General features: G+C 42.7%; 1 protein-coding gene across 3 annotated transcripts in view; it reads right to left on the bottom strand.

Annotated features, from left to right (window-relative positions):
* Nucleotides 1–26,294, bottom strand: part of PAMR1 (peptidase domain containing associated with muscle regeneration 1) — a 54,511-nt gene that overhangs the window by 12,716 nt on the left and 15,501 nt on the right. For all 3 annotated transcript variants that reach the window (XM_013194428.3, XM_013194441.3, XM_013194436.3), the window contains exons 4-6: nt 24,263–24,377; nt 19,392–19,609; nt 15,483–15,590 (exon numbers count right to left, since the gene is read on the bottom strand). In XM_013194428.3, coding sequence (XP_013049882.3) covers nt 15,483–15,590; nt 19,392–19,609; nt 24,263–24,377 — 441 coding nt within the window. The remainder of the gene's footprint in view (nt 1–15,482; nt 15,591–19,391; nt 19,610–24,262; nt 24,378–26,294) is intronic.

Raw genomic sequence — 26,294 nt, 5'->3', positions numbered from 1 at the left:
TGATTAGAAACATCTGTACACTACTTAGAGTCCTCCTTTTTATCATAAATACAGGTTTTCTGTTTTCTTGTGGTCCAGTTCAGCTCTGCAGAAAAAATCGTTTGGTGCTTTTATGTTCTAGGTCCCGCCCGGAAAAAAACTTATCCAAGCTACACTTACTTTTTACCCACAAACTATGAGTGTTTGTTCTTGTTCAGTCTCCTGAGTGATTAAGATATTCAGTTTCTAGCTCTTGCGATTTGCTTTGGTTGCCAGTCTTTCTTTAGACGCTCTATGCCAGTGTGACCCAGCTGGAACATCTCTGGTTTTACTTATGAGGTAAATTCAGGATTTTGTGCATAGATTGATTTAGTAATGAAACTGTGGCCTAGAATAGAGGATATGGAGGCAGAAGGTCATGAGTTCTAATCATAGCTATGAAGCTGTGGCCATGGGTAAGTTGCTTAATTTGCTGTATCAATCAAATGAAAGCACCCTTTTCCTCACAGGGATGTTATAAGCATTAGCTCATATCCACTTGTGTCACAGAGTCGTGGAATTTCTCTGATTGCAAAACAGCTAAGTATTATTAACAGGCGTGTCCCTGTTGTTGCCCGTGCCTCTGTCTGCTGGTAGTCTCTTCTCTTGTTCTCATCATCCTCCCTCATGGTCTGCCCTAGTCTTTAACTGTGCCACTGGAGGCACAGCCACTCCTTTTATCTTTTCTTTGGATCATTTTGTAAGTTCATTCTTACTCTCTTCAAATTACACATGGTTTTGAATCCTGAGATGTTCCCTGAATCTCAGTACCACAGCTGATCTCTGTTTTCAGCTTATATTATCTAGTCTGAAAGTCACATACAGTTACTCTAGTACTTGTCTCTGCTGCTTTAATTTTGAGCTCTATAGCTTTTCTCCCTGTACAGTCTGACTTGCCTTTTATCCCTTTCACCTAATCAATTTCAGGTAGCTCTTTTGCACCCTGTCCTTTTACTTGTGAATACTTCAGGCAATGAAGTTTTGAACCCTTATTGTGAAGGGAATCCTAGCCTCTCGTGTGCTTCATCCAATTCACTCTTCCCTTTTTGTAGATGGCTTCCCATCAAGGGTATGAATTTGATGGGTTTTTACATCTTTCAGAATGTGCAGTATATTCTGCTGAATCTTAGGACCGCCTCCTTTGTTTGAGATATTGTACTGAAGTCTTTGCATTCTCTCCTGGTGTAAGACTATATCCAACTCTCCAACAGACATTTCTCAAAAGTCAAAAAGAAAGAAAAAAGGAACATTTAGTAAATGTCATTCATACCTAGCTCTACCCTCTGGTTATACGCAGTAGCCAAAGGATCCAACCATCTGAGCTGACCCAATTCTCTTCAGTTTCTAAGCTCTGTAAGGTATTTGGTGTAGTGTCAGATTCTCTTGCCCAGGCAACTTGGGCCTGATCCTGCCATCTACCAAGTATTTTTCAATATCAGTCCTTCTTGTCTGCTTGGTCCAACTTCAACAGCCACGAGGGCTGGATCTCCTCACGTCTGCCATCTCTCCCCCAGCTCTTGCCCAACCACAGCCATCTCCATCCCACCTTGTACCCACCCCCAATTATACCTGTACGTGGTCCAGCATGACTGCTATGCCAGAGACGAGGCTGTGAGCTGTCTGGACAGCATCTCCTCAGGAAGCAGGGGGTGGGCTAGCCAGCAGCACTCCACAGGTCTGAACCATTTCTAGGTCACTGGTTGGATTACTCTGTTCTACATGAAATATGTGATTTCTACTGCCCTGTGATTCTGGCTTACTACCTTTAGAGAGTCTTAAATGTTTGTGGTTTGTGCTGTGTTTGGCATTAGTTGTCCATAGCAAAATAGTAGGAAAATCTGTCCTGATAATCCATGGGAGGACCTTCTCATTCATCCAGAAGTGGTTAAAGAAGGAACTAGCATCTATAGGTCTTATCCTTCTTAAAGGCCTCAAGAGCATTTCTCTTGTATTGGTGCAACGTCCTCTGAACAGCAGCCACTGCCTAGCTTCTCAAAAGATTAATACCTTACCTTTCCTCTCAGTGCCCTTTGCAATGCAGACAAAGATGCAAATGGCAAGGTAGAGAGCTTCAAACAGAATTATCTGAAGAACATCTGTGAACTGTACCATGAGGTCAGTCATGCTTACTCTAAACTGTAATGTTTGAGACAATCCTGCAGAAATGGAACTAAGACTGTCAGGGATTTCAGGTTGCAGTGTTCAGTCTCTGCATCTTTCTTTCCACAAACAGAAGACCAAAGACACCAGGAATCCAGAAAATGTGATAGGTGAATGAAAAATTATGTTACGAGATGGTAATGGACAACCAAATATGAAAGAGATTTCAAGCAACGTCTGCCAAAAAAAGTCTAAGCAACCCAGGGACCCCATGTCTGAGCCTGATCCCATTTCTCATGCCATGGTGTCATCACACCTATAAAGGCTCTGGGGATCTAAAAAACTATCAGAAAAACTAGGGAATTAGGGAAAAATAATCTTGGGGAAAATTAGGGAAAAATAATCTTGAGAAGAGACTAGGAGCTAAGAATGATGGCTCTGGTCATGCAAAACTAAAAACTGCAATAATGTAAAAGCTAAAACCAGAAAGGATATAGCAAAATGTTTAAAGGAAGATAAAGAGTTATGTTCAGGCAGAATAAAATTAAGAACAGATTTTTTACTCAAGAAAAACTCTACAAAAGTCTTCTTGACAAATGTTTGAAAGACATAGTAGGATGTAAATTGAAATACATCTCAGCATTTAAAAACTGAAAATCCGCTAAAAAAAAAAAAAAAAAAAAAAAAAACAGAGCAGGCTTTGGAGAAAACTGACCATCACTAGCAAGCCCATTGTGACCTAAGAGATTTTTTTGTTTGTTTTAATTTTTCCACGTTTTGCCCCAACATGTTGTTCCTTGGAAGTCCCCCAATTAATCTATATAGGCGTATAGATAATCCTTGTCACTTTAGTGTGTGAGGCAACTAGTGGCCTGAGAGAGCTCCGTTTATAAGAAAGTAAAGTAGAGAGGTGTAAGACAAGGTGGCTACAGACAATTCCATCAGAAATGCTGAACTGTGACAACCGTTGTTAGAGGGAGAACAAAAACCAGAACTGCCTCAAGTGTTTATATAACAAACTCACAGAATCCCAATAAAATTGATTACCCTTCTTGCCCCTCAACTTGTTGCCTTGGAAAACAAAACAAAAAAAAATATTTCTGTCCCATATGAAGCACAAAAATGGTTCCACTTTCGCAGATAACTTTCTGCAATCAGAGAAAATCTAGGCTACAGGAACAGTAAGTTCCTGAATTTTTAAGTAAATGTTCCATTATTAATAAAAACAGTGCAAATTCTTCTCTCTTCTCAATTATAAGTAGGAGACATTCCTCAGATCTGAATTATCTGCCATTTAGAAATAGTTTCCATGTTCATTTTATAACCAGTGAGATAAATTAGATCATCTCTTAGGCTACACTTTTCTTTCTTCAGTGTCCTTCAAATCCTGCCTGATGGAATTAGCATTTGCTCTTGTCCCAGAGTCCCTTCATTAAATGAACACCATTTTATTCTGCTGCCTTCCTCTCACCCACTTCCTCATTAAATAATATATATCCCCTCACATAAATCATACATTATCTCTAAACTCTGCACATCCTATTTAATAATATATTGCCTACCTGAAATAAATCTCATTTCTCACTGCTGTTACTAATTCAAGGTTTACATTTCCATTTTTGCTCCCCTCAGTATATTGGGTGAAAGAGTTAATGATTGTGTGGGTTGTTGTTTTTTTTTTTTGTTCTGGTTTGCTCACAGGATGTTTTAATGCTGCTACTGCTAAAGAAATTGATTTTGTTGCATATTCCCAAGTCAGAGTTTGGCTTTCAGACTGACCCGTGCTAATGTATATAGCACATTTTGACATCTAGTGGCTTTGGGGAAAAATTTTCTATTCTTTTGTAATATTGCTTTCACATAAGGTGTGCTGGCAGGCTTAGTAGAGGCCAAACACTGAAAATGGCCACAGAAACTGTGCTTGATGATGAGCAGGGGTGCAGAGCAGCTTCTGCTGGTATGGCTCCTAGCATACGTTTTGTGCAGTGAAAGAGAGCTACGGACCTGCTCTGGGACCTAGAGTGCCACCACCATAGCCAAAACCACTCTAGTGACTGTCAAAGAAAGCCTGACAGAGACTTAAACTGAAGAAATTTAAATGACTATCCTCAGAAATAAAATCCCAAAACAGTCTCCAAACGGAATTTGGGCATTTTGTCAGCAGAAAGCCTAAACGCCATTCTTTTCTCCTGGGAACGGCACCGTGACTCAGCCCCTTGCTGAAAGCCACAGCAGCTCCTGAGCCAGACAAAAGCTGTACAGGGACCCTCAGCAGCAAGATTTTGGACCCTGAATTTTGCAGATTCCTGGCTCCACAGCAGCCTGGCTGGCAAGGTACTCTGGAGCCAATGAACCTGGAAGCCCTGGAAATCACAGCTCCAAGATGCTCATGCTGGAAAGAGCCTAACACACAGGGGAGTGGGATTGGAAGTGATTTTTCTCTGCTTAAGTAAGTAATTAAAAAAAAAAATCCAGCAGAAAACAGAAATTTCTTTGAAAAGTGAATTTACCACTACAAAACCGTTCTAACAGAGAACTCCCAGCCAGTGGTACCTATGTGCACTTCATGCAGCTCACCAATAGCTGCAGTTGCTGCCTATGGCCAACCCTGCTGAAGTGAACAGTGGTAACTCCCATCAGGTTTGACTTTTGGCCTGTAAGTCTCTGATTTTATCAAAATCTTTTTCTTGGTTTAACTTTTGTTATGAGGGCAAGTCTAATTACATGACTACCTGAGTGTCATTATATGGCAGTTCCTAAAATTTATGATATCTGGATTTCCAAAGTCTTTGTAAAATAAGCTTCTGTCTGCATTTTACCGCTGGGAAACCTGTAGCACAGACATATTAAGTGATTTACCAGAAGGCAAATAGTGAGTGAGTGGCAGAGCTAGGAAAAGAGCTGTTATCTCTATATATTCCTACTAAGTTTACTTGCAAACTGGCCCAGCTTTCTGCAGAAACCAGCATTCAACAACTGTGCCATTACGTAATCCAACACGTTATTCTCAGCAGCAGTGTTGAGGTGATGGAGCTGTACAGGAGCAGATAGCTGCGTGCCCCTGAAGGCACAGCACAGGGGTTAAGGGGGAACCACCTCTGAGCAGCCCAGAAGTCACTGTGGGGTAGCAGGACACCTTTTGCAAAGTCCCTTGAATAAAGAGCTTTTCAGAATTCAGACTTAGAGAATTTGTCATCTTCACTCATAACAGATCTTATTTTCTATTCTTGGCCCTTGAGCTTTGTGAGTCCATGTAAATCTCTGGCACTATTTATTTCTACACTTATCCCTTCCCTCCCCAGCGGGCACCCAAAAGGTGAGGATGCCCCAGGTTCTCACAGGGTTTGCTGGCAGAGAAGAGCTGATGTGGAGGAGGACTCAGATGGCTCTCCTCAGACATCATCCCCCTGCAGCTTGGCAGAGCAGCCCAGAGACGAGAATGCCTAACACATAAGCCCACAGATACTAACTTTAGCCAAAAGCATAAGGGCATTGGCTGTCAAAATGTTTTTGGAATGCCTGTGTCCTCAAGGAGAGAATGAGGTGAGGGATTTCTGGAGGCTGTGGCTCAGAATGCTCAGGAGAATTGTTTTTTTTATTTTTTCTCATAAGCAGTGAGCAGGACTTCCAAGCAAGTATATGACACTGGCAGTGGGTTTGATGAAAGTGCCCGCCAGCATCCTGAGGCACGTCCTGGGGCAGTGTGGCTCTGCACTCTCCTCTGAGCAGGGCAGTACCACCTCTGGGAGCCTGGGAGACCTTGATGCTTCAAGTCACACTACAGGGGAGGTGCCCTGACTCCAGACTCATGCTTTAGGACCTCCAGTCTTCTGATCTGGCTTTCAAAGCTGTCTGCATGCTGGGATCGTGGGCACACCATGAGCCTGCTGACTGCCACATTGGATACCTGAGGTCCTGCAGCAGGAGAACGGGTAGAGCTGCCACAGCCCCAGGGCAGAAAGGTGCCATTGCTGGCGGATGACTCCAAGCAGGTCTCACTCTGTGGCTGACGTATGAGAAACCTGCTCTGCGTAGCACCTAATAGAGCAAGCTGTGCTAGTTGAGGTGGGAATGCCCTTCTCTCTGTGACACTGCTGGAAGAAGAACAAGGATTCTTCCCCAAAAATGTCCCCTTTTGTTGCAGTAGCTTCCATTCACTTTGTTAGCCAGCAAGGATTTTGCATTAACTTGCCCTTGCTCACTTGTGTTTCAAAAAAGAGGAAACTATCAGCCCTCCGTCGTGGCTCTTGTGGTGACACATTCTCTCAGTTCCAAAACCAGCTCAAGCCACATCTCCTGCAGAAATGCTGGGACACACAATTTACCACAAAGATGGTTGTTCTTAATTTGTGCCCCCTGAAAGAGTCCTGGAAGCTCAAAAGCTCCTCTCATTGTTGATTTTTGCCAGTCCTCACATTAATCCTTGAAATGTCAAAGGAAATCATAACAAGAGCAGCTCATGAGCCAACCCCAAGTACTAGAGATTGTAGACTTCCAGTCCTACTTTCTGGGCCTCTTCACTTTCGCAGCAGTTCCACCAGCTAGGAATAATTACACAAAACTATGACATAATCCCTACTGAAATTTAAATCTTTTCATTCCCTTCCAGCCAATTGGAACTCACTCCTGATGTTTTCCAGCTCCCTGCTTCTGTGAATGAGACAGTATCCATGTGAAAATATGCTTGGATCACCCACTGTGATTTATTCATCCGGAGGCAATTTGGAGGTTGTTGCTTACAATTAGCCACTTGATCTTTATCAGCATTGTTCCTAGCCCTTAGAAAGCTGTGTCTCTGGATACAACCTTTCCGGTATTCGGATGGCCTACTTAATTATACAACTGGATCTGTTTGCGCATGGGATACTGGACTGAGTGAAATCCTAATGAATGATCCTCAATATTCACTTTCTCTATCAGCAGCAAGAACTAATATTTAGAGTAAGTTCCCCAATGTGTCCTTTGGAAAACATCACAATATCACACTGCAGAGGAGAGCACCATCTGCTCACAGGGAAGATTGTAGAGCCACAGAGAAGCTGATATGCTCGTTATTATACCAAATTACAAAAGAGAGTAAATCATCTTGAGGTGTTTCATTTTGGAGATGTCAGCCTTCCAGCTGAGCAGGGACAAGCCCAGGCAATGCCGGATGGGAAAGACATTCTAAAGAAATGCAGGTTGCTTTGAAACAATGTTTGTGAATGTCCATTAACTGTAACAGGAAAACACCATTTAATGATATAGATTCACTCCGGTGTGGCTGACAGAATAGTTTATTCAGTCTTTGGAAGGGATCTAAGCTGGATTTCAGGCAGAAAAGATGATCTGGCATTGCCTGTTTAAGAGAAAGAGATCAAAATTACCAAGTGTTGAGATGAGGGTGTAGGGAAAAAGAAAATTAAGGGAATTAAAAAGCAGGAGAGTACTGAGGAAGTAGCAGGGCAATTTGGTTGGCTGTGAAAAGCAGTTGCTGAGCTCTTGAAGAATACAAAGAGGAGTATGGGAGCCATAAGAAAGAGCAAGTGGGATACTGCCTGATCGTTTGTGTCATCATGCCTACCGCCTGGGGCCATCCTGCTTTGGTAGTATTTTTTATCAGCTGCAAAGAGTGTGCAAGGCAGTGAAATCATGCCCAAGAGCACAACAAAGGGAAGTGCCTAAGGTACCTAGCCTCAGAGATGTTTGAGTGTAAAATCCTCAAGGAGGAACAAAGCCTTTGAATGAACTGGGGAGGGGGTCGGGACTGAAATTGTCAGCACTTAAGCATGCTGGTTACTCCAACAAGCTTTCAAAATGGTTTTAAGGTTACCCCAAAACACTGAAAGAACGTGCAGTCTACACATTTGCACCCAAAAAGCTATGAGCTATGTATTAGTAGTCTTCAGAGAGGACAAGGAGCAGTTAGAGGCAGAGACCCCAAATCTATAACTGCTCTGGGCCTTTCTCTCATTTCTTCTCACTCCAAAGAAATCAAAAGATAATCCCCTGCCTCTCAGCTAGGAGGCAGAAAACATCTCCATCAGCAACTTACAGCTGTATACCAGCAACTCATAGTCAGCAACCTCTGCAAAGGGTAGGGGGTGACCCCAAAGTGTGTCAGTGATGCAAAGTTTTATTTGGCCAGCCATGCTGAAGAGCTGATTTACACCATAGATTGGAGCAGACCTGAGAGGATGACTTTGTCTCCTAAGCGATTCAGTGATAAAATGACAGGGAAAAGTAGCTTTGTGCTGTCCAGAATGGCAAGAATACCTGAAACGTAGCTTGGGCTGAACTGTCCCCCCGTAATACTGATTCGTCTTTCCATATGGCAAGTCATACCAAGGAGAATCCCGTGCATGTTTTTACTCTAAGGCATGTTAGCAGACTGAGGAAAATGCTCAAGATTGTTTTGGGGTGTGGGGAGTGGAGATTTCCTATGAATTGATTTAACATGGTTTAGAAATGCACCTCTTTTCCTACAGCAGGCCTATCCTTGTATAGATTTCATCACAGAGAAAACAACTTTTGATTTAGATAATAGCAATGCCTGGAGCTATGCTCTGGGCAGAATGTTTTTTTACCAGACATGTTGCCTTTTTTGAAAAGTTTAAAAAAATGTTTACTTAATAAACATTGAGAAAATAATAAAGGGACCAAGACAAGTCATCACTAAAGGAGTTATCCTGTCTCTTTAAGCCTTGTTATCAGCTACACTTACTCACTGGGGTTTCAAAACTCTATAAAAATATTATGAAACCAAGCACTGCTAAACAGTATTAGCAACTTCCTTGCACAAACTGTGACTTGCCCAATCCAATAGTTGTATTGACAGAGCTGAAGGAAAGAGCAGTGTTAAGGACAAGTGTTCTGCAGTCTGATTCACAAGAAGCAGTTGTTGATTGCTTCAGACATTTGTAGTAATTTCCTATTAGGTGTTCCTGCTCTCCTTATGGGGGCATCTTGGCTGTTTGCGTAACAGAAGCTGAAGACCTTTAGTTTACAGCTCAGTGAATTAAGATAACCCAAAACTGATGTTAGGTTGCCTTAAAACATCAGGTGTCATGTTTTGTGCTTTGGCAGTTGCTATGTGAACAGTTCTGGCATCCTTCTACCCAAGGGAGAAACGTCCAGGAAATATACTGAACTGTAAAGAGGGAGCAGAAGTCTGTATCTCCATCTCAAGCTAAGCCCTTTGAATACATGCACTAAGCACTAAACAATGCAGATCACACATCTTAAACACGTGATTGCAGAGGCATCTTGAAATTAGAGAGCTGGGCAATCACCAAACACATGAAGTTTAACAAGAGCAAGTACCAGGTTCTGCACCTGGGACAGGGCAACCCTGGCTATACGTACAGACTCAGGGATGAGAGGCTGGAGATCAGCCCTGCAAAAATGGATCTGGGGGTTTTGGTCGACGGCGAGTTGAATATCAGTCAACAGTGCGCCCCAGCAGCCAGGTGGGCTAACCAAATCCTGGGCTGCATCAGGCACAGCGTGGCTTGCTGGTCATGGGACAGATCATCCAGATCTGCTCTGTGCTGCTGCGGCCTCACCTTGAGCACTGTGTGATGTTTTGGGCACCACAGTATAAGGAAGACATAAAACTACTAGAGAGTGTCCAAAGGAGGGCTACGAAGATGGTGAAGGGTCTGGAGGGCAAAACGTGTGAGGAGCAGCTGAGGTCTTTGAGGTTTGTTCAGCCCAGAGCAGAGCAGGCCGAGGGGAGGCCTCATGGCGGCCTGCAGCTCCCTCACGAGGGGAGCGGAGGGGCAGGCGCTGAGCTCTGCTCTCTGGGGACAGCGACAGGACCCGAGGGAACAGCATGGAGCTGGGACAGGGGAGGGTCAGGGTGGGTGTTAGGGAAAGGTTCTGCACCCAGAGGGTGGTCGGGCACTGGAACAGGCTCCCCAGGGAAGCTGTAACAGCACCAAGCCTGCTGGAGTTCAAGAAACATTTGGACAACGCTCTCAGACATACAGTTTGATTTTGGGGTGGTCCTGTGTGGAGCCAGGAGTTGGACTTGATGATCCTTGTGGGTCCCTTCCAACTTGGGAAATTCTGTGATTCTACAATTGTCCTGGATATCACCATACTGTATTACAGGGGAGCAACGATAACATCCTACCAAATGTCTACCCAGTATCACAGTTTTCTGACCAGGTGGGAAGAATAAAAAAATCCCACCAAAAGGTGACTTTTAAAACCTGAGGACTGCAGTACTGTTGTCTTACCCAGCTATGCAAAGAAATGTGGGCCACTAAAGCTTCCTGTATGACTGCACTGGCCATGTCTTCTCTGCAGAAGTATCTCACCCTGTCTGAACAAACTGTTTTGCTGAACAGTCTTGCCCATAAAGGGCAGTTTCAGTGAGTAACAGTGCTCAAGGCACAAGTAGTGATGCTACGTTGCCTCTCAGAGGGAGTCCCAGGAAGGTTCTGAGAACAAGCTATCTATGAGAGCATCTTGACTGTGTTCACATCACAGCTTTGCCATGACAGGCTAAAGGGTGGTGGTGGTTTAAGCTTTAGCCTGTTACCCCTACTAGGCCTGCAAAACCCGAGGATTTCCACATTCCGGTTAAAGGTTTTTGCTGGTGTATAGGTCTCGAGACAATTGAGCCCTTGTACAGTAATGGTGAATAAAAGGCCACTAGCCTTTACTCCTCATTATAGGACTGGCCAGAGTGGCAAGAAAGGGCTCAGGGGCATTTTCTTACACCTGAAGTTGTCCGCTATAATTATGCAGTATATGAATGGCTTAACACATGCAGGCTGCAAATGGCAGAGTATGCACCAGTGATTATGGTGCTCCTTGACCTGTTATTGTGAATCTTTCCGACAGAAGGGAAAAAAAAAAATAGCATATCCTTAGAAGTCTCTACATTACATGTCCATAGTTAGGTGAGAAAAATAGGTTTAACATCCAGAACCTTTCCCCTGTGCCCCATCCTAGACTCTGCTGAGTTTAACACTCTGTCTAGTCTATGCCAAACACTGACAGCTGGGCTCATTTTTCCCCACAGCAGAAGAAGGCAGAGGATGGGGGAGTGTTAATGCTTTCTTCCTATTTTAAATATCAGTCCGTCAGTGAAGGGTGAGGCCATCCCTAAGAACCGGCCCAAGTCATAGTTGCACGAGGGAGAGAAGGGTGGAAGGGGATTATTTCAGCAGTGGGGAAGGGTCTGAAAGCTATATTCAGAGGCTGACTGGAACATGGTAAGGCCAGCCCTAGCAACATCAAAGGCTACAGCGTGGAGTTAGTTTATACAGCTTAGTCAGTTGGATTAGACCCTTCATTAGGATGCAGAACAAAGCTTTTCTTCTTGGCAACAAGGAGCGAGAAACAGAATGAAAATGGAAATCGGATCTGAGCCCTGAATTCCCCATTCAGCACGAGATCCCTTATTTGCGTAGGAACTCTAGTTTGCCTGGCTTTGTTTAAAATAAAGGTGACAGGAAATTTCAGGGCAGGATGAGGTCAAGGTCTCTTGCTTTGGGGCCAGCAGGCCCTGGGAGGACTCTTGAGTCAGAACGCCCTGTCCTAGGAGGAGAACAATCAGAGGGTGAGAGCATTTGCCATGGGGTACCAGGGTACCATCTTGCTACAGCTGCATCTTCAGAAGGCAAACTCAACACTGAGACTTTAGAAAAGACTTTGCTAAATTTGAGATGAACAAGTAGTCATCACACAGTACAGTGTCATTGACAGTGTGATATTTGTGTGGATGCTTTTTAGCATGTAGAGCACCAGGATCAGGCCACTAATCAGCTGTTATTTTTTCCCTTACATATCTTTTGAGCAAGCTGCTGCTCCATTTCAGGATATTTCAGGCTAAGAGAACAAGATGATCCTTTTTTGTCATTTCTTACACCTCTGATTGCGGGATTATTTGCATTAAAATAGACAGAGGTCATACAGAAAAGCCTGAGTTTGATCTCAATGATATCAGCATGGCTCAGAGGTCACTGGGAGGGGTGTGCTGGTATACTGCAAAATCAGCTTAAGATCAGGAAGAAGTCCAAGTATTTAAAATAGGAATTAAGATTCTCTACTTACTGTATCATCATAACAAAGCATGCTTATGTGTAAGAAGGTATTTGTTGCTGGTCGTTAGGCCTTTTCTTTACTGTGTTTTAGGAGAGAAGAAAGAAGATCTCACTCTATTGGTTAGCATCTATTTTACAATTTCTTATAGAAAAAAAAATAATAATAATAATCTCCAGAGTCAAATCAGACATTTGACTTTTAAATCAGACATTGACAATTTAAATTAAGAATTTCTTGACCAGTGAATCAGTCCTAAGTATGGCTGATTGAAATACTAACAGCTGTAAGAAAGGAATGTGCCTGCATTTCAACTTTCATGCCTTTAGATGATTGTATTAGCCCCTCAGATTGTAAACAAAAAGGCAATTGCCTGGCTGCCATAGAGGAAGAGAGAAGAGAGTACTAGTAATCTGCAATCTGTGCCTTTAATCGTTTTATTAATATTGCAAATTGCAACTGACAGCAATTAGGGCTGGATATTACCCCAGGAAAGTAGCTTGACCAATGTTGATCATCCTGTTAAAGAGATAGAATTTACTTTAACAGAGGAAAAAATAGGTTCCTTGAGGTTTATCTCATTAAAGTGATTTCCATAATTTCCACAGTGCATCCCACACCTTTAAAACCAGACTTGGCAACAGACAAAAAGACATAGCTGAGCTGGGATGATGAGGGACTTCTAAAAGCTTTCTGTCATGGAATGTCTATTGCTGAATTCGTTTTATTTATTCCTCAGTGAGATAATCCCACAGCCTCCTTTCCTCGAAAGCAAGCCCCTTGGATTTCTCTGACTAAATCTCTCATATCTCTGTGGCTACCTTCTGTTGCACCACCTCAAATCTTCTACATCCATTTAACAGTAAGGGGCTCTAATTTTCTTCTCTCTTATACTTATTTTTCATCAACATAAATCCATTGTCTTTAACAGGATTGCACCTGACATGCTCCAAGAAAACCAGACTGAAAGAATCATGATCACCATGTCCAAAGGCATATTCGATATTCCAACAGTGACCATTTTATGACCATTTTCTGCAGAAATAAAGTTATAACCTTGGCTCCACCTCATAAGTCACAGGAAAGACAGCCCTGCTGCTGCAAGACCTAACACAGACAATGATTCTGAGCATGATGTGATCTCCCTTTAATATTTAAACTGCAATGCTGTTCAGGAAACTACATGACTAATATTTAAAGAATTATAGCCACAGATATTTTTTTCAGTTCTTCCATTTGCTCTTAGAAAACAAATCAAACTTTTATTTTCTGCCTCTTTTTCCCCTATACACTGGAAAATACTTAGGATATGCTTTGGCAAAACTGCAGGAAATATCTTTAAAAACACTTCTTTGAAGCCAGACTGAACAGAGATTTGCCATGATTTCCTTGCACTGTGAGATTTGCTGTTCACATATAAGGAAAAAAAAGTCAACCTTTATCTGTTATGGATGAGAGTAAAATAGATGTTGAAAGAAATACTTCTTAGCCTAAGCAAAAGGTCAGCATACGACCACAAACATCATAAAGTAACAGCATTTTATCCACCTGCCCTGTTCTTTCACAAATCAAACAAAAGGATTCCTGTCAAGTTAGACCTTACTGTATATATTTTTAAGTATCTCCTCCCTTTGCTTTGTTACTATATACAGCTCATTGTTTACACTAAAATAGAAGTCTCGTCCTATTGTTTATCCTTTACCTCCTCTGCTGTTTGCTGCTTGTGTTGCATGGATGAAGTTTCTACACTGGAATTACAAAAGAAAACTAGTAGAAGAATGCGAACTTCATTTCTTGCCTTGACTGTACTGTAAAGCCTGCCAAAAGTAGGGTTGAGGTTTTCTGGAAATTTAATTAATTTGAAATTTAGATTGGTTCTGAACCAAACAGGAACCTTTTTTTTTTTTTTTTTAATTTCTCTCCTACAGACAGCAACATAATCTCACTGAGCAGTTGAGAAGAGCTTCGAGTTTGCAGTCCCTAAATGACCTGCTACTGGCAGAAAAGGGTATTTTAGCAAAAGAGCTAGACACATTAGCCCTGAACCCTCAATTTTCAGCAGCTCTTTCCTTATCAAAAACATGAGGAATCTGTGCAATCTGTCAGAATGTAGCACCCTTTTCTGAACCAAAACTTTTGGGGTTTACAGAATATGCAAAACTACCTCTGCTTTGGTCTGCTGGGAGAAAAAGTCAAGTCTTATGAGCTAGTTCTGGATCCATAGAAATCCAAAGGTCTTTTGTTTTGAAATGATCCATTTAATAATGTAAGGAGATACCATGTCACTATGATTTAACTCCCCTGAAGTAAAAGCAATTCCAGGACAGAAATCCATTTCTGAGGATGGCACAAGTGGGAGAAAGATTTTGAAGTGGTGAGGTTTAGTGTACACTGGCTATTCTGAAATAGAATTGAAAACTCTGAAAGCAGGCAAGGCATTGTGTGCCTTACGGCCGGATCAGTGCCACAGCAATGCCATAGTAAGCCATGCTTTCTGTCTTGGGCCAAATATTGTCCCTTCTGGATTTCACTAGTATCACTGAAATCCTCTGGGGTCAGCTGGAGCTCTAGCTCAGTGACTTTAAATATTGCACACTGCTTCTTTCAGTCAGTAGAGATGATATAGCCTTCATCGTAGTATATATTGCACAATTTTTACTCCTTCTTGCTCTTTCAAGCCCCGTCAGATGAAGACGTTTGCTCAAGCACGGAAAAAATGAAATTGCTAGAACAGACAATTGATTTGATCAGACTTGAATCCAGTTAATTTACAATTCACTTGACAGAACAAAAGCAGGTGTATATCTATATGTACAGGGAGGACTACCAAGACAGACGTGGATGGAATCAGCCATTTTCTGTTCATTCTGACCCCAAGGATCTCAGTCATTCATGGTGCCAGTGCTCTAACTTTCAGACCACTGTGAGGGAAGACAAACTTCCTAGGACTGGCTCTGGCTAAAGCATCATACGCAGGGCTCAGCTGAGGTATGCGCTGTTAGAAGAGAACAGCTACACACACAATGGGAAATAGCAGACAAATATACCTCTCTCCTGAAAAGGCCAGTCCATTACAAGATTTCTCTCTCGTATGCTGTTTCTCAGCTCCAATTCTGTCTTACCCTCTTCCACACAGATATAAAGCTTCAGAGGTTTTCAGTGGGAATCATAAACTGCACGCAATGTGTCTATAAATGCCAGAAGTAGCTCAGTACGTTCTCTGGTACTGTGATTAACCTAACCTACGTATCAGTGACACTCCTAACATTCAAGCACCTGCATCAGTAACAACCCTGGAGGCTGGTCATACACACAGTGCCTGTACTCACAGTTTTCACAGCGACTCCCCGTATAGCCAGCCAGACAGGCGCATTTGTAGGTACCGCTTTTGTCTAGAATGCAAGTTCCATCATGAAGACATGGAGATGAAGAACAAGCTATAAAAGAGAAACAAGAACATTCACAGTCTCTGATAGGTTGGAGTTCTTACATATTTTTCCTCATGATGGTTGGTCTTGGGGTAAATTATATATTCTGGTAAAAAGGTGGGAAGACGGTAAATGGCCTAACACTTGTCAAAAAGCCTTCTGCTCTTTTATACTTACTTCTAGGGATGGTAAGTTTTTTCCAAGCATTCATTATTTATTCTTACCATTTTCCTCTAACTGCTGTCCAGTGGTGAGAAAGGTTTATGGAAGAAAAATAATTTACAGCAAGCTCCAACAGTGTTTAGAGCTTAGCCTTTTATAGCCTTAAAGAAGTTTAATATCAAGCTACATTTCTCCTGCCATTCACCTCAGAGCTGAAGGATGAGTTACAGGATCTATAGTTTTGTTTTGTTTTGGTTTTGTATTGGACATATGTCATCTGAGACTTTGCAAGTTGTTTTGCCCCTGAGGAGCATGTATTTGGTGTTTGGTTCAGGAAGCTGAGCGGTCATGATGATCCTGAGCCTGCTGGGGAAGCTCTTGCATATCACAAATCTAACAGTGATGCACATCAAACAGCATAATGGAGAAAGTGTAATTGCACCATTTAATATCATCAAAATCTGCTGTGCAATAACACATACACATTTTTTGGCCTCTAAGGGAAGACGATAGAGTAGAATGTTAATTTACTCTCAGAAAAACAAAGACATAATTTCAGTCTAGATTATTTTCAAAACTGAATGTTGGTTTCAGCAGACAAAGTAGACCCCAAATTACAAGATTTAGATTCTGTTTCAGATTTGAGTAAGTCCAGCACCTGAAGAGTTATGGATCTTATGCCCCGCTTCAAGTCCCTCTTAACAAAACCAGACTGCAGCAAAGTTCACATCTTCATCCATTCCAAAAGCTGAGTCCATGTCGAGGTCCCATACCATCACATTTAAAGCATTCTCTTTGCTGCAGTTCAGAATGACAGATACCAGAATAAGCAGTTTTCCTTGCAAAGACTTCACTTGAAGCATGAACTTGGAATTACTTATATCCAGACAAGAAATATAAAGGTGCCACATATAAATTTCTCCAGAGGTTTCATGTGGTGATGTAACAGTAATTTGTATGTAGCTGGGCAATGATTATCTCCCAGGTGTCTTTGAGGACTAAGGTCAAACTAAGGACAATAATTTGTTTCTTAAAAGGAATATATATGTTGCAATTGTACTGTATCCAACTAGCCTAAAGAATCACCAAGAAAGGGAAAGAGAAGTAGAAGAGCTTGTATAGGCTGATATTTCGCAGTCACTGGTTTGAAGCCAGTGAACTTTTAGCTTTGTCCTCACCCCAGCTTTGTCTCATGACTGTAGAAACAAGTAAATGAGGATAAGTGCCAGGTACTATCCTGGAAAATGTCTGATTCTCAAGAGCACTAGATATTTTTCTTTTTAAAGGAGTCTTGATTGCCTGGCTTCAGTGAAACAACATGGGACAGTGCTACAAAATGGTAAAGCCCATACATTGTGCCAAAGATCACTAGCTTGGGGGTACAGAAAGTAAAGCAGTACTGAAATTCAACAACAGGCTTTCATCTAAGCAGATCCAACATAAGTATAATCCCTAGGAGATCCTGATGCCTCCCCATCTGGCTCTCCATCCTTCTCATCTGAAGTCTGCTGAGTGGCTTCATGTCAGTCATGCCAATTACTGGTTTTCATTTGACACTTGGCATGGGATGGGTGACAGAGCTCAGGGACCTAACACCTGTTTCCAGACCAGGCAGCGGAGAAGCAGGTTGTATGGTTTCTTCCTTTAATAACTACACCTGCAGCAACTTTTCCAAAAGGGAATATAGGCTTCACAGCTTATTTTATATTAATCTAAATCTTTCTGGCTGTCAAACCAGTGACCTCTATGCAGTCAGTGGCGCTGCTTCAGCAGGCTGTGACTGATAAGCCAGCACAAAGCTCAGTGGAAGGGAAAACAGTGGCACAAGCCACTTTTCCAGTCCTCTCCATTACACCACTACAGTGCTGGCAACATCTGATCATCTCCACACCCTATAAGCACAAGTGCTGCTGCAGCTCTCACCTGCGCCACAGGGAATTGCTCTAGCAAGCCTCAAGCAGCCTTTTCCCGAGACCTTGGCTTTTCACAAGGCTGTGCACAGAGGGAAATTTCAGGGGCAATGCTTCAGTTTGCAATGTGTTGCCAGAGCTTTCGATCTTGTGCTGCCCTTGCTTTCAATTCTACACTGCCCCATGCACGCCGTATTCTTCCCCTAAACCGTCCTGCTGGCCAGGTTAATGCTTCACATAAAGAGGCACTGGGAGTGTTTTAAAAGCCTTTCACTCCAGCTACACATTAGGCCAGAACAGCCTCATAATAAAGCCTACAATGAGACCTCCTCACAAACTCTAAGAAGCCCTTTGCAACATGCTCTGTGTGGATTACCACACTTGCAACCACCCAGCCTCAGAATAATTACCACTAAAAATGGGGCGGAAATAAAGTGTTCAACAGTATTCGAATACCAAGTGTTCCCTGCTGGGCAGAGAAAACAGAATCAATTCAGCTTGCGCCATATGGAAAATGTTAGTTTCCTGAGTGTAGGCAGCCCTTATGCAACATAGCCCACACCACATTCATTTGTTCGATATCACCTCTCCTGCTGCAAGCCCAGGCAAGCTACCAATAGCTAACTGCTACCACTGCGTTACTAACGGGTACCAAAGGTAAAAGCTGAAGAGCAGGGCAGGCTAAGAAATGGCACAGACACCGCATGCAGCGGTACGCACATTTCAGATTGCTAGTCACAACCCTGATCATTGGCAACAGCTGCCCCGCCGTAGGTTTGTATATTTATATAGGAGTTATACAAGCCAACTAAACTTCCTGAGTGAGATGTACCCTGGACAACCTCATGAAATGTGGGTCATTGGGGTATGTGGAAGGTAAATTATACTGAGTCATAGACCCTGCAGGGATTATCTGTGGCAAAGCAGCATGCTCTGATTAGCCTTCTGTGCCAGGAGTACTGTAGACAGATTTGGCCAAAATTCCCTACATAGCTAAACAATGAAGGTCCAGGAAGAGCATACATACTGCAAAACCAGGAGTCAGCTACACTTTCTATGTTATTTTGCAGCCAGAAAGAAAAAAAAAATAAAATAGAAAGCAATGTGGGGGACTCAAGCACTGAGTACTAACAAAAACACTGGAATTCTGGAGCCCTACTTCTGTCATTCATAACACTGAGTTCATCACAGAATGGGAAATGCCTCTATTTTCTTCTTCAGAAAAGAATCTGTCCTTTGTACACACTTTTTTTTTTTTACTTTTTTTTTAAACTCTAATGGTATGACACATGAGACAATACAAGAGGCATGTCAGGGCATTGTCACTTAACTAATTATGAGGCTTTGCATCAGGTTTCTGCTAACTGAGTCAAGGCTCTACTCCTGCACACAGCATTGAGCAATTCCACAATTGCAAAGATATACAGGCCCCTTCCTCTATTTCCTTCTGTGATCTTAGTTCTGATATTCACACAGAAAAGTCTCACAACACATCAGCCTTTCTGTGCTCGCCAATGTGCTTGCTCTTCACACAGGTAGAGGGAATTTAGTCTTTGTTAGAAGAACCTCACATTCACATGTTATCTGATGGCTTTTGAACCTTCCCTGCACTGACTTTGTTTAAGTTGCTGTTGGCAACACAGCATGAAAGTTTTTAATGAAGCAAAACAGGGAGAGAGATTAGCGAAATTGAATTAATGAGAATGAGCGGAATGTTCCACTTTTGGGACTATTTTACCTGTAATTTCTTCAAAGACAGCATGAAATCCATCAAAGTTCTTGGATCCATCAGACTGGAAAAGGACATGGAGAGAAGACCCAGTGCTTCGGATGGGAGGTGGCCTCTCATTTCCACAGAATTTCTTAATTATTCGGCTGTCCAAATTGTCCCCATCACGGACCTCCACATAATCATACTGGCACATGTAATCAAACTCCAGGCTCAGCATGGAAAACCTTGGGGAATAAGGACACGTGTTCAGACCTCATACTCTGACCTGTGCACCCTGATTCTGTTTTATTTGGAAGCTTAGTTATGTTAGCGCCCCCCACCTCCGTGAATCAACAGCTCCCAATCACACGAAGACCCCCTTGCTTCATCTCAGTTTTTGCAATGTGATCCTTGGAAGCCAGCTCAACCCCACAGAGTTGCTCCATGAGAATATTAAGTGGCACGACAGTGAAGCCAAAACTGAAGTCATACAGTCTGATCACTTGCATCAGGACCCTAACCACATCACAATGTTAAAGCTTTCATCTATGGTCAGATGCAGTAGGGGGTATATTTCTTTCATGGCTGTTTGCTAAAGATTGTTCTGTTTGCCCTAAATAAAGTCCTAAGTACTGAAAGTAACAGTATCAAAGACCAAGGATCAAAAGCTATTTACATTGTTATGTTCAAAAGCCAGCAATTCGGGGTACAATGAAAGCTCAGAGACGTGACAGAAGGAGAAACAGACAGAGAAAGGGAATCTGAAACAGTACAGCACGTTGTGCATTAGAAAGCAAAATGGTAGTAAATCCCCAATGTCTGGCACTTGCCCTTCTTTTAAGGGCAGAAATAAGGGACAGCAGTTAGTGCAGAAGGGAAATATTTAAAGCTTTTTCCTACAATGTCTGTCTTTCCTAGCTTTGATCCTGCCACTGCGCAAGGCTCTTGTTCATTAACAGCAATGTTATATGCTGCTGTTTGAGTTCAGTGGGGCACCGAGCCAAAGCATGCCACCAGAATATGAATGAGAAGCAGAGTGAGAAACACCAAGGGCCTCTGGAGAATAAGCAATGGCTAGGGGTGCTTGGCCCAGCCCTGGTACAGCGGATAAGAACTAGAAGATCTGGGCTGGGAGAAGGCCATGCTACTGTTTAGCTGAACATTTTATAAAAGAAACTCCCAAAGCATTCAATCTTCCTGAGAATTCCTAACTCTGTAGATTATGTGTATTTAGGATCAGGCTATATCTCCCACGTTGCCTATTCCAGTGTGGGCCTAGTGATTTGGAAAGACTGTATTTTCACACCAAGGAGATGAGCCAAATTTTGGATGCGCTGCCACATCTCACAGTCTGAAGAGGCGAAAGAGTACAAGAGTCTATTTCCTGCTCTTCTCTGCTGGGGACTCAGGCCATAAGGAAGCCCCCATGTTCTGTAAAATGACCTTTCCTTGCCACCTCATGAACTGACCTAAGAGGCCTCTTCACTCAGTCACCTTTGTTCAGGTCATGTGGTTGGTTTTAGAGCATCAGGAATGCTCTACATAAAGAGAAACAAATGAGCAGTTTTAGGAAGCTACAACAGTGGAGCAGAGCCCCTCATTTTTTAAATTATCTGTTGGAATTTAGAAAAAGAGAAAAAAAATGATATCTGCTTTTAATATACATAAGAGATTAATTCCACTTAGGTTTGCATAAAATACATGAGGTGGGAAGACTGAATTCTAATTCTGTCAGGTTTGCCAAAGACATCCTCGCAGGCATCAGGTTACACACTACATCTTCAAAATATTCTTTCACCTATAGGTCAAATACCAGGGAGCTACCCTTATGGAAGTTATAAAGCAATGCAAATTAACCTATTCATCCTTGTCACACTTATCAGGCTACAGTTTATCCTGACTCACTCCTAAAGATATTTACTGGTTCTCTGAACTGATACATTTCTGATTAAAATTGAGTATGTGTGTAAGAATACCAGAAATGTTTCTGGGATGCCCGCCATGTAATGAGGGAAAGAACTGGGATAATACCATTAACTCTGCGTAGGACTATTTACAGATGCAGAGGCAAACTCTGTCTAGCAATGCATTCCTGAACAACAAGTATCAGGAGACATTACACAGAGTGAAGACACAGAATGCAAGATTCGTATACAGAACACTGTTTTTAATAATTTTTTCTGATTTAAAGATGATGAAAATGGAGTGGAATATATGAAAGGCATAGGGGGTTCTGATTTGCATTTTATTTAACTTAGCACAGAAGCAGATACACTGTGCTGATGACATTGGATCCCATGATTAAGACTCATAATTAGCAGGTCAAAAAACCTGCCATTCAAAACCTCTTGGCTATGGACTAGTTGATGGGACTCTAATTTAGAGACCACAACATCTACTGCTGTTTAAATCAGTTACAGTCTATGTAATGAACCTCACTTCCCTCACCTGTGAAACTGTGACTATATCCTAATTCTCCTATGTATTATGAAACTAAGTATTTAAATTTAGTGCTACTGATCACCAGAGACAAAAGGGAATGAAAAGTACTGTCTTGATTTCACTACTGTCTGCGGTGGGAATACATTCACCAACCCCTTTGAGGAAAGCTTCCAGCCAAAGGAAAAGATTTAAAACTACATCTCTGCTGAGGCATTACAGAAAATGATTGAAAGTTGTAAGCTACTTCTACTGTGGTGTGACATCCCGGACGTGGCTCGGGCTGAGGGAGCCTATACATCACAACCTAAGGAAAAACAAGGCTGAAAAAAAAAAAAAAAGGAGAAAACAAACTACCACTGCAATCTGGGCATCATTTATCAAAACAGCTCTGCTTAGCCAACCCCCAAAGGACAGTGTGGCACAGCTTGAGGCAAGAGAAGATTTATTGGTGCTCCTGAGAGTTTCACTCTTCCTGCCCTGTGTAAGTGGAGACAAACCACTTTGTTCCCCCTTTGTATCACACTGTCCCTATCCCTCGCCCTCGCAAGCCATCAGAGCGGCAGCAAACAGAATTTGTGGGGAATGCACAGAGAGAAGGAAGAAAGGAGTTCTTTTGTTAACAGTGATGCTGATTCAGCACAACACTGGCTGTGTGCTACAGCTCTCAGCAGAGTTAGCACTCAGAGGGAATCAGTGTGTTTCTACAGAAATGCAGTGAAGGCAAAGGTTCGGCAGGGATGGCAGACCAGGAGGAAGATTCTGCAGGTCTGTTTGATCGTACCTGCCCTTCTGTGTAGGTATGGCCTAAAGGAGAAGCGTCTTGCTAAATGTACCAATTTTCCACAGTACTATCTGCTGAAGTACCCCAATGGCCACTTTGAGGTAGCCCACCTTGAAAACCTCAGCTTATTCAGAACACACGCCAGGGCTTCATTATATGAGGCAGATATAGGTCTTTCTGCTCTGTTTGGCCTAGAGGTTCCCTCCTATGCCGTGCAGGGTTGCAGGAGTAAGTGTCCTTTTTTAAAATAGCCTTTCCTTCCTTTCTAGTACCATGCACCTTGTGTCATTGGCTATCATCTCTTTACACTAATGATGGGTGCATTCACTAGTGATGTGCATGCATGGGATCCATTTCCCCTCTCACAGCTATTCCCATAAAAGTGAAGACAGGGTGACACCTGTAGCTGCTGAAGAACTTTTTTAGCCTTAAAATTGACAAAGTCTTGTTCATAAGTGTAAAAAATACTGGATTATAAGATCTCCGAGCCTTTGCTGTACAAACCATTCACCTAGCCAACAATGCCTTTTAAAAACAGGGTAGGTACAGCTCATACCCACTGAGACCGAAACAAAGCTGTGTCACAAGAATGCCAAACTCTTCCTCACAGCATTGCTTCCCTGTGTCTCCCATGTGCCACATAATTCTCCAGTCAAGAGGCTCCAACACTAACCAGGCAATAATTACAGCTGCTCATAACTACACAATAGGCTTGCATTTGCAAGTCTAAAAAAAAAAGGGGGTTAGTGTGGGAATGCCATGAGCTCTTCATTTCTATTCAATTCATTTCTGTTCCTCTTATTAAATATTAAGTCTTATTAAATATATAGGAAGAAATATGTCTGTGTGTCTAGCGTAGTTCCTTTGCCTGGGCTCGAAAGCTGGTGAAATATTGATGTGGAGGCTTCGGCTACTGTTTTTATTATATTAGCTCGTGGGTTTTGAATGCGATCCCCTGCCAAGCTTCCTGCTGTGTGTGTGTGAGTTCCCTGCCACACACATACAAAAACAGTATTAATTACCCCAACTAGGGGCTCTCCTGCTCTAGGCAAGATACCTGATCAAGAACTGTGAGTTGAGTCACCAGGGGAAGGTAACAGGGCAAAGCACACACAGGTCAGAGCAGCAATGACTTGCAGGAGAGTCATTCACATCTCCAGACATATGAATGGTAAGATGAATAACTGAGGCTGGTAGAGGACTGGGCTGGTAAAATGAGTGAAAGAAAATTAAGAGAGGGAATATGTAGACTAACTGCAAAGCATGTCCCAAAGGCAACTCTCTCCTGGCATGAGACATCACATCAAAATGCTCCCATAGCTTTTCTTCAAAGAATGTCTTAGGTCAGTCTGGTACACGCTTGAGAAAATATTGGGTGCTGTGGCATCAAGGTGTTGAAGAGATCTGGAGAGATGCATTGGTTCCAGTATCTGAGAAACTCTCCTTAGCATCCATCTGTCCTAAAGGGGGCTGAAGGCAGAGCATCGATGATTTGCACAGTGGCTGCCCATCACAAGCTAAGCTAGGGGAAAGCTGAAGGTGCCAGATGCAAAGTGGAGGTAGTGTCTTCACTGTCCCAGAGCTCTCAGCTGCTGACACCTGCTGACTCTTTGGTTATTCATGTGCCCCAATGTCTACCTGAAACCAGTTCTGGCTGAAAGTCATTATGGCCTACCTTAATTCAATGTTAAATCCAGCTTGAACATGAATAGTCCATTCACATCGTGCATTCAGTGGGTAACTCTCCAGCAAAATCTGACCTCTAGGAGCCCGAAGAACCTGCCCGCACCCTGGGGAGCAAAAGAAGAAAAAAATCTGTCTGAGGAACCTTCAAACTGCATTTGAAGAAAATACAAGTAGTAACAACATTGGAATGAGAATACAGTGTGGCTTAGGAAGATACATAAAAGGCAGCACAGAAAACAAAGGAATGGCCACACAGAAGCTACAAAAAGTTATGATTCTATCAGAAGTCTTGCCTGTGTTAAGACTGCCCCAATAAAAGTTTTACTTTCTTGCTTTTCCCTGCTTTGCAAAGCAGCCCCATAACACTATTTCTTACTGCTTTTGTCCCACTCAGGATTAGCCCATCCACCCACCCGGCCAAAGCTCCAGCTCACAAAAGTTCTGATAGGTCTTATCTCAAACTGAAGCTGAAGAAGCTTGTGGGATAGTGTCAAACACCTAAATTAGTTCAAGTGAGTAAAAAATTGAGAGGAGGAGTTGTTTCACCCAAAATCACTGTTTCAAGTTCTTCCCAAGGAGTCTCTTGGAGGAAAAACAGCTGATGTATTCCTACAGGAGGTATCCATTTGCCCTCAGGATTCACCACATCATCCTTATGTGTGCCAATGGAGACATAAAACCGCCATGACCCCTCCACCTCACTGTAGCGTATGTATCATATACAGCCCTCACCCGTTTTCTCAGGTTCGTTCCTAAACTTTCTCTCCTCCTGTCCTACTCTATCTGTGTCACTGTCAGCTTTACATCACACCATAAAATCTACCTCAGTGCCCAGCACCAACAGAATAACAAGTACTCCAGTCACTTCTGACCAGTCTGAAAAAAACATCAGAGGAGAGGGACCTGAATAGGCAGACAAGGTCACACTCAGAGGAAGCAGGATCTTTTCATGGCGATCCTGCAGCTGTCCCTAGGCAGCTGTCCAGAGATAGTTGCCCTAATTCCTCATTGTGGATGCTGAACATTTGTAGTCCAGAGAGTTCTCTCACCTTCTGTAACCTCTGCCTTTCCCCCAGCTATAAAATATGGCTAGAAGTATCTTCCTCTGTGGAAGAAGGAAAGTTGTTTAGCATTTTTTGTAGAGCCTTCTGTGATCTGTAAATGAAAATGCTAGCAAAATGAACAGTTAAATCGTTACATATCAAGCAGAGCTCATTTCTCAGTTTCTACTTTCCTGACTACATCTTTTCGAATGGAGTCTTGCACATGGCTACATTCTCTAGTAAGCCTTCTGTTGTTTTGCTGGGGGATGAGGCTGTAACTGTAAGCCAGAAATTGCAATCAAGTCTAATAGCACAGCTGAACCAGGGGATCCTGATAGGCTCCACACCACAGGTAACTAGGAGAAGCCAAAGGGTCAAAAATGACCCAACAGGCCTCCACAGCATGTCTCTCACTTCCTTTTATCTCCTTAGTCCAACATAAAGACCTGTTCCCTGCAATAAATTCTGAAGCTGAATCCTACATTTTTAACAAGTAATGCAGGATGAATGTTCCCTACGGGAATGGTGGGTTTTAACACTTGCCCCAGGGCCCTTCTTTCCTTTGGGAAAAGAGGGAGACAGTGACCTGATTTGGTGAAGTAGAAAGCACCGCAGTTCCCATTGATCTTAGTGTCTGGAAATCTGTCCTGCTGCATCTTGTCCATGGGGAGACGTGAAAACTGAGGGTCAATTACTCCTCTTTCTTCTTAAGAAAGAGTTGCTTGAATGAAATACCCTTTGTTCATTTACCCTCGGTTACCCTTAATTAAGCAGGACCCAAGGAAAGAGAAATCCTGCTCAGAGGAGTTCCTCACAAGTGTTTCATCCTTCTCTGTGGCTTGCTTAGTTCCTTGTGTAAAAAGCAAGGATTAATGACTGTGCCCAGCAGCCACATTACGATTCAGCAAGTACGGCAGGATCTGCTGTGGTGCACATGATAATGCTCCTTCCCACAGCATGGAACGGGACCTTGTGCTG

The sequence above is a fragment of the Anser cygnoides genome, chromosome 5 (assembly GCF_040182565.1).
Source record: "Anser cygnoides isolate HZ-2024a breed goose chromosome 5, Taihu_goose_T2T_genome, whole genome shotgun sequence".
In the NCBI taxonomy this organism is placed as follows: Eukaryota; Metazoa; Chordata; class Aves; order Anseriformes; family Anatidae; genus Anser; species Anser cygnoides.
This window is presented reverse-complemented; position numbering and strand designations above follow the sequence as displayed.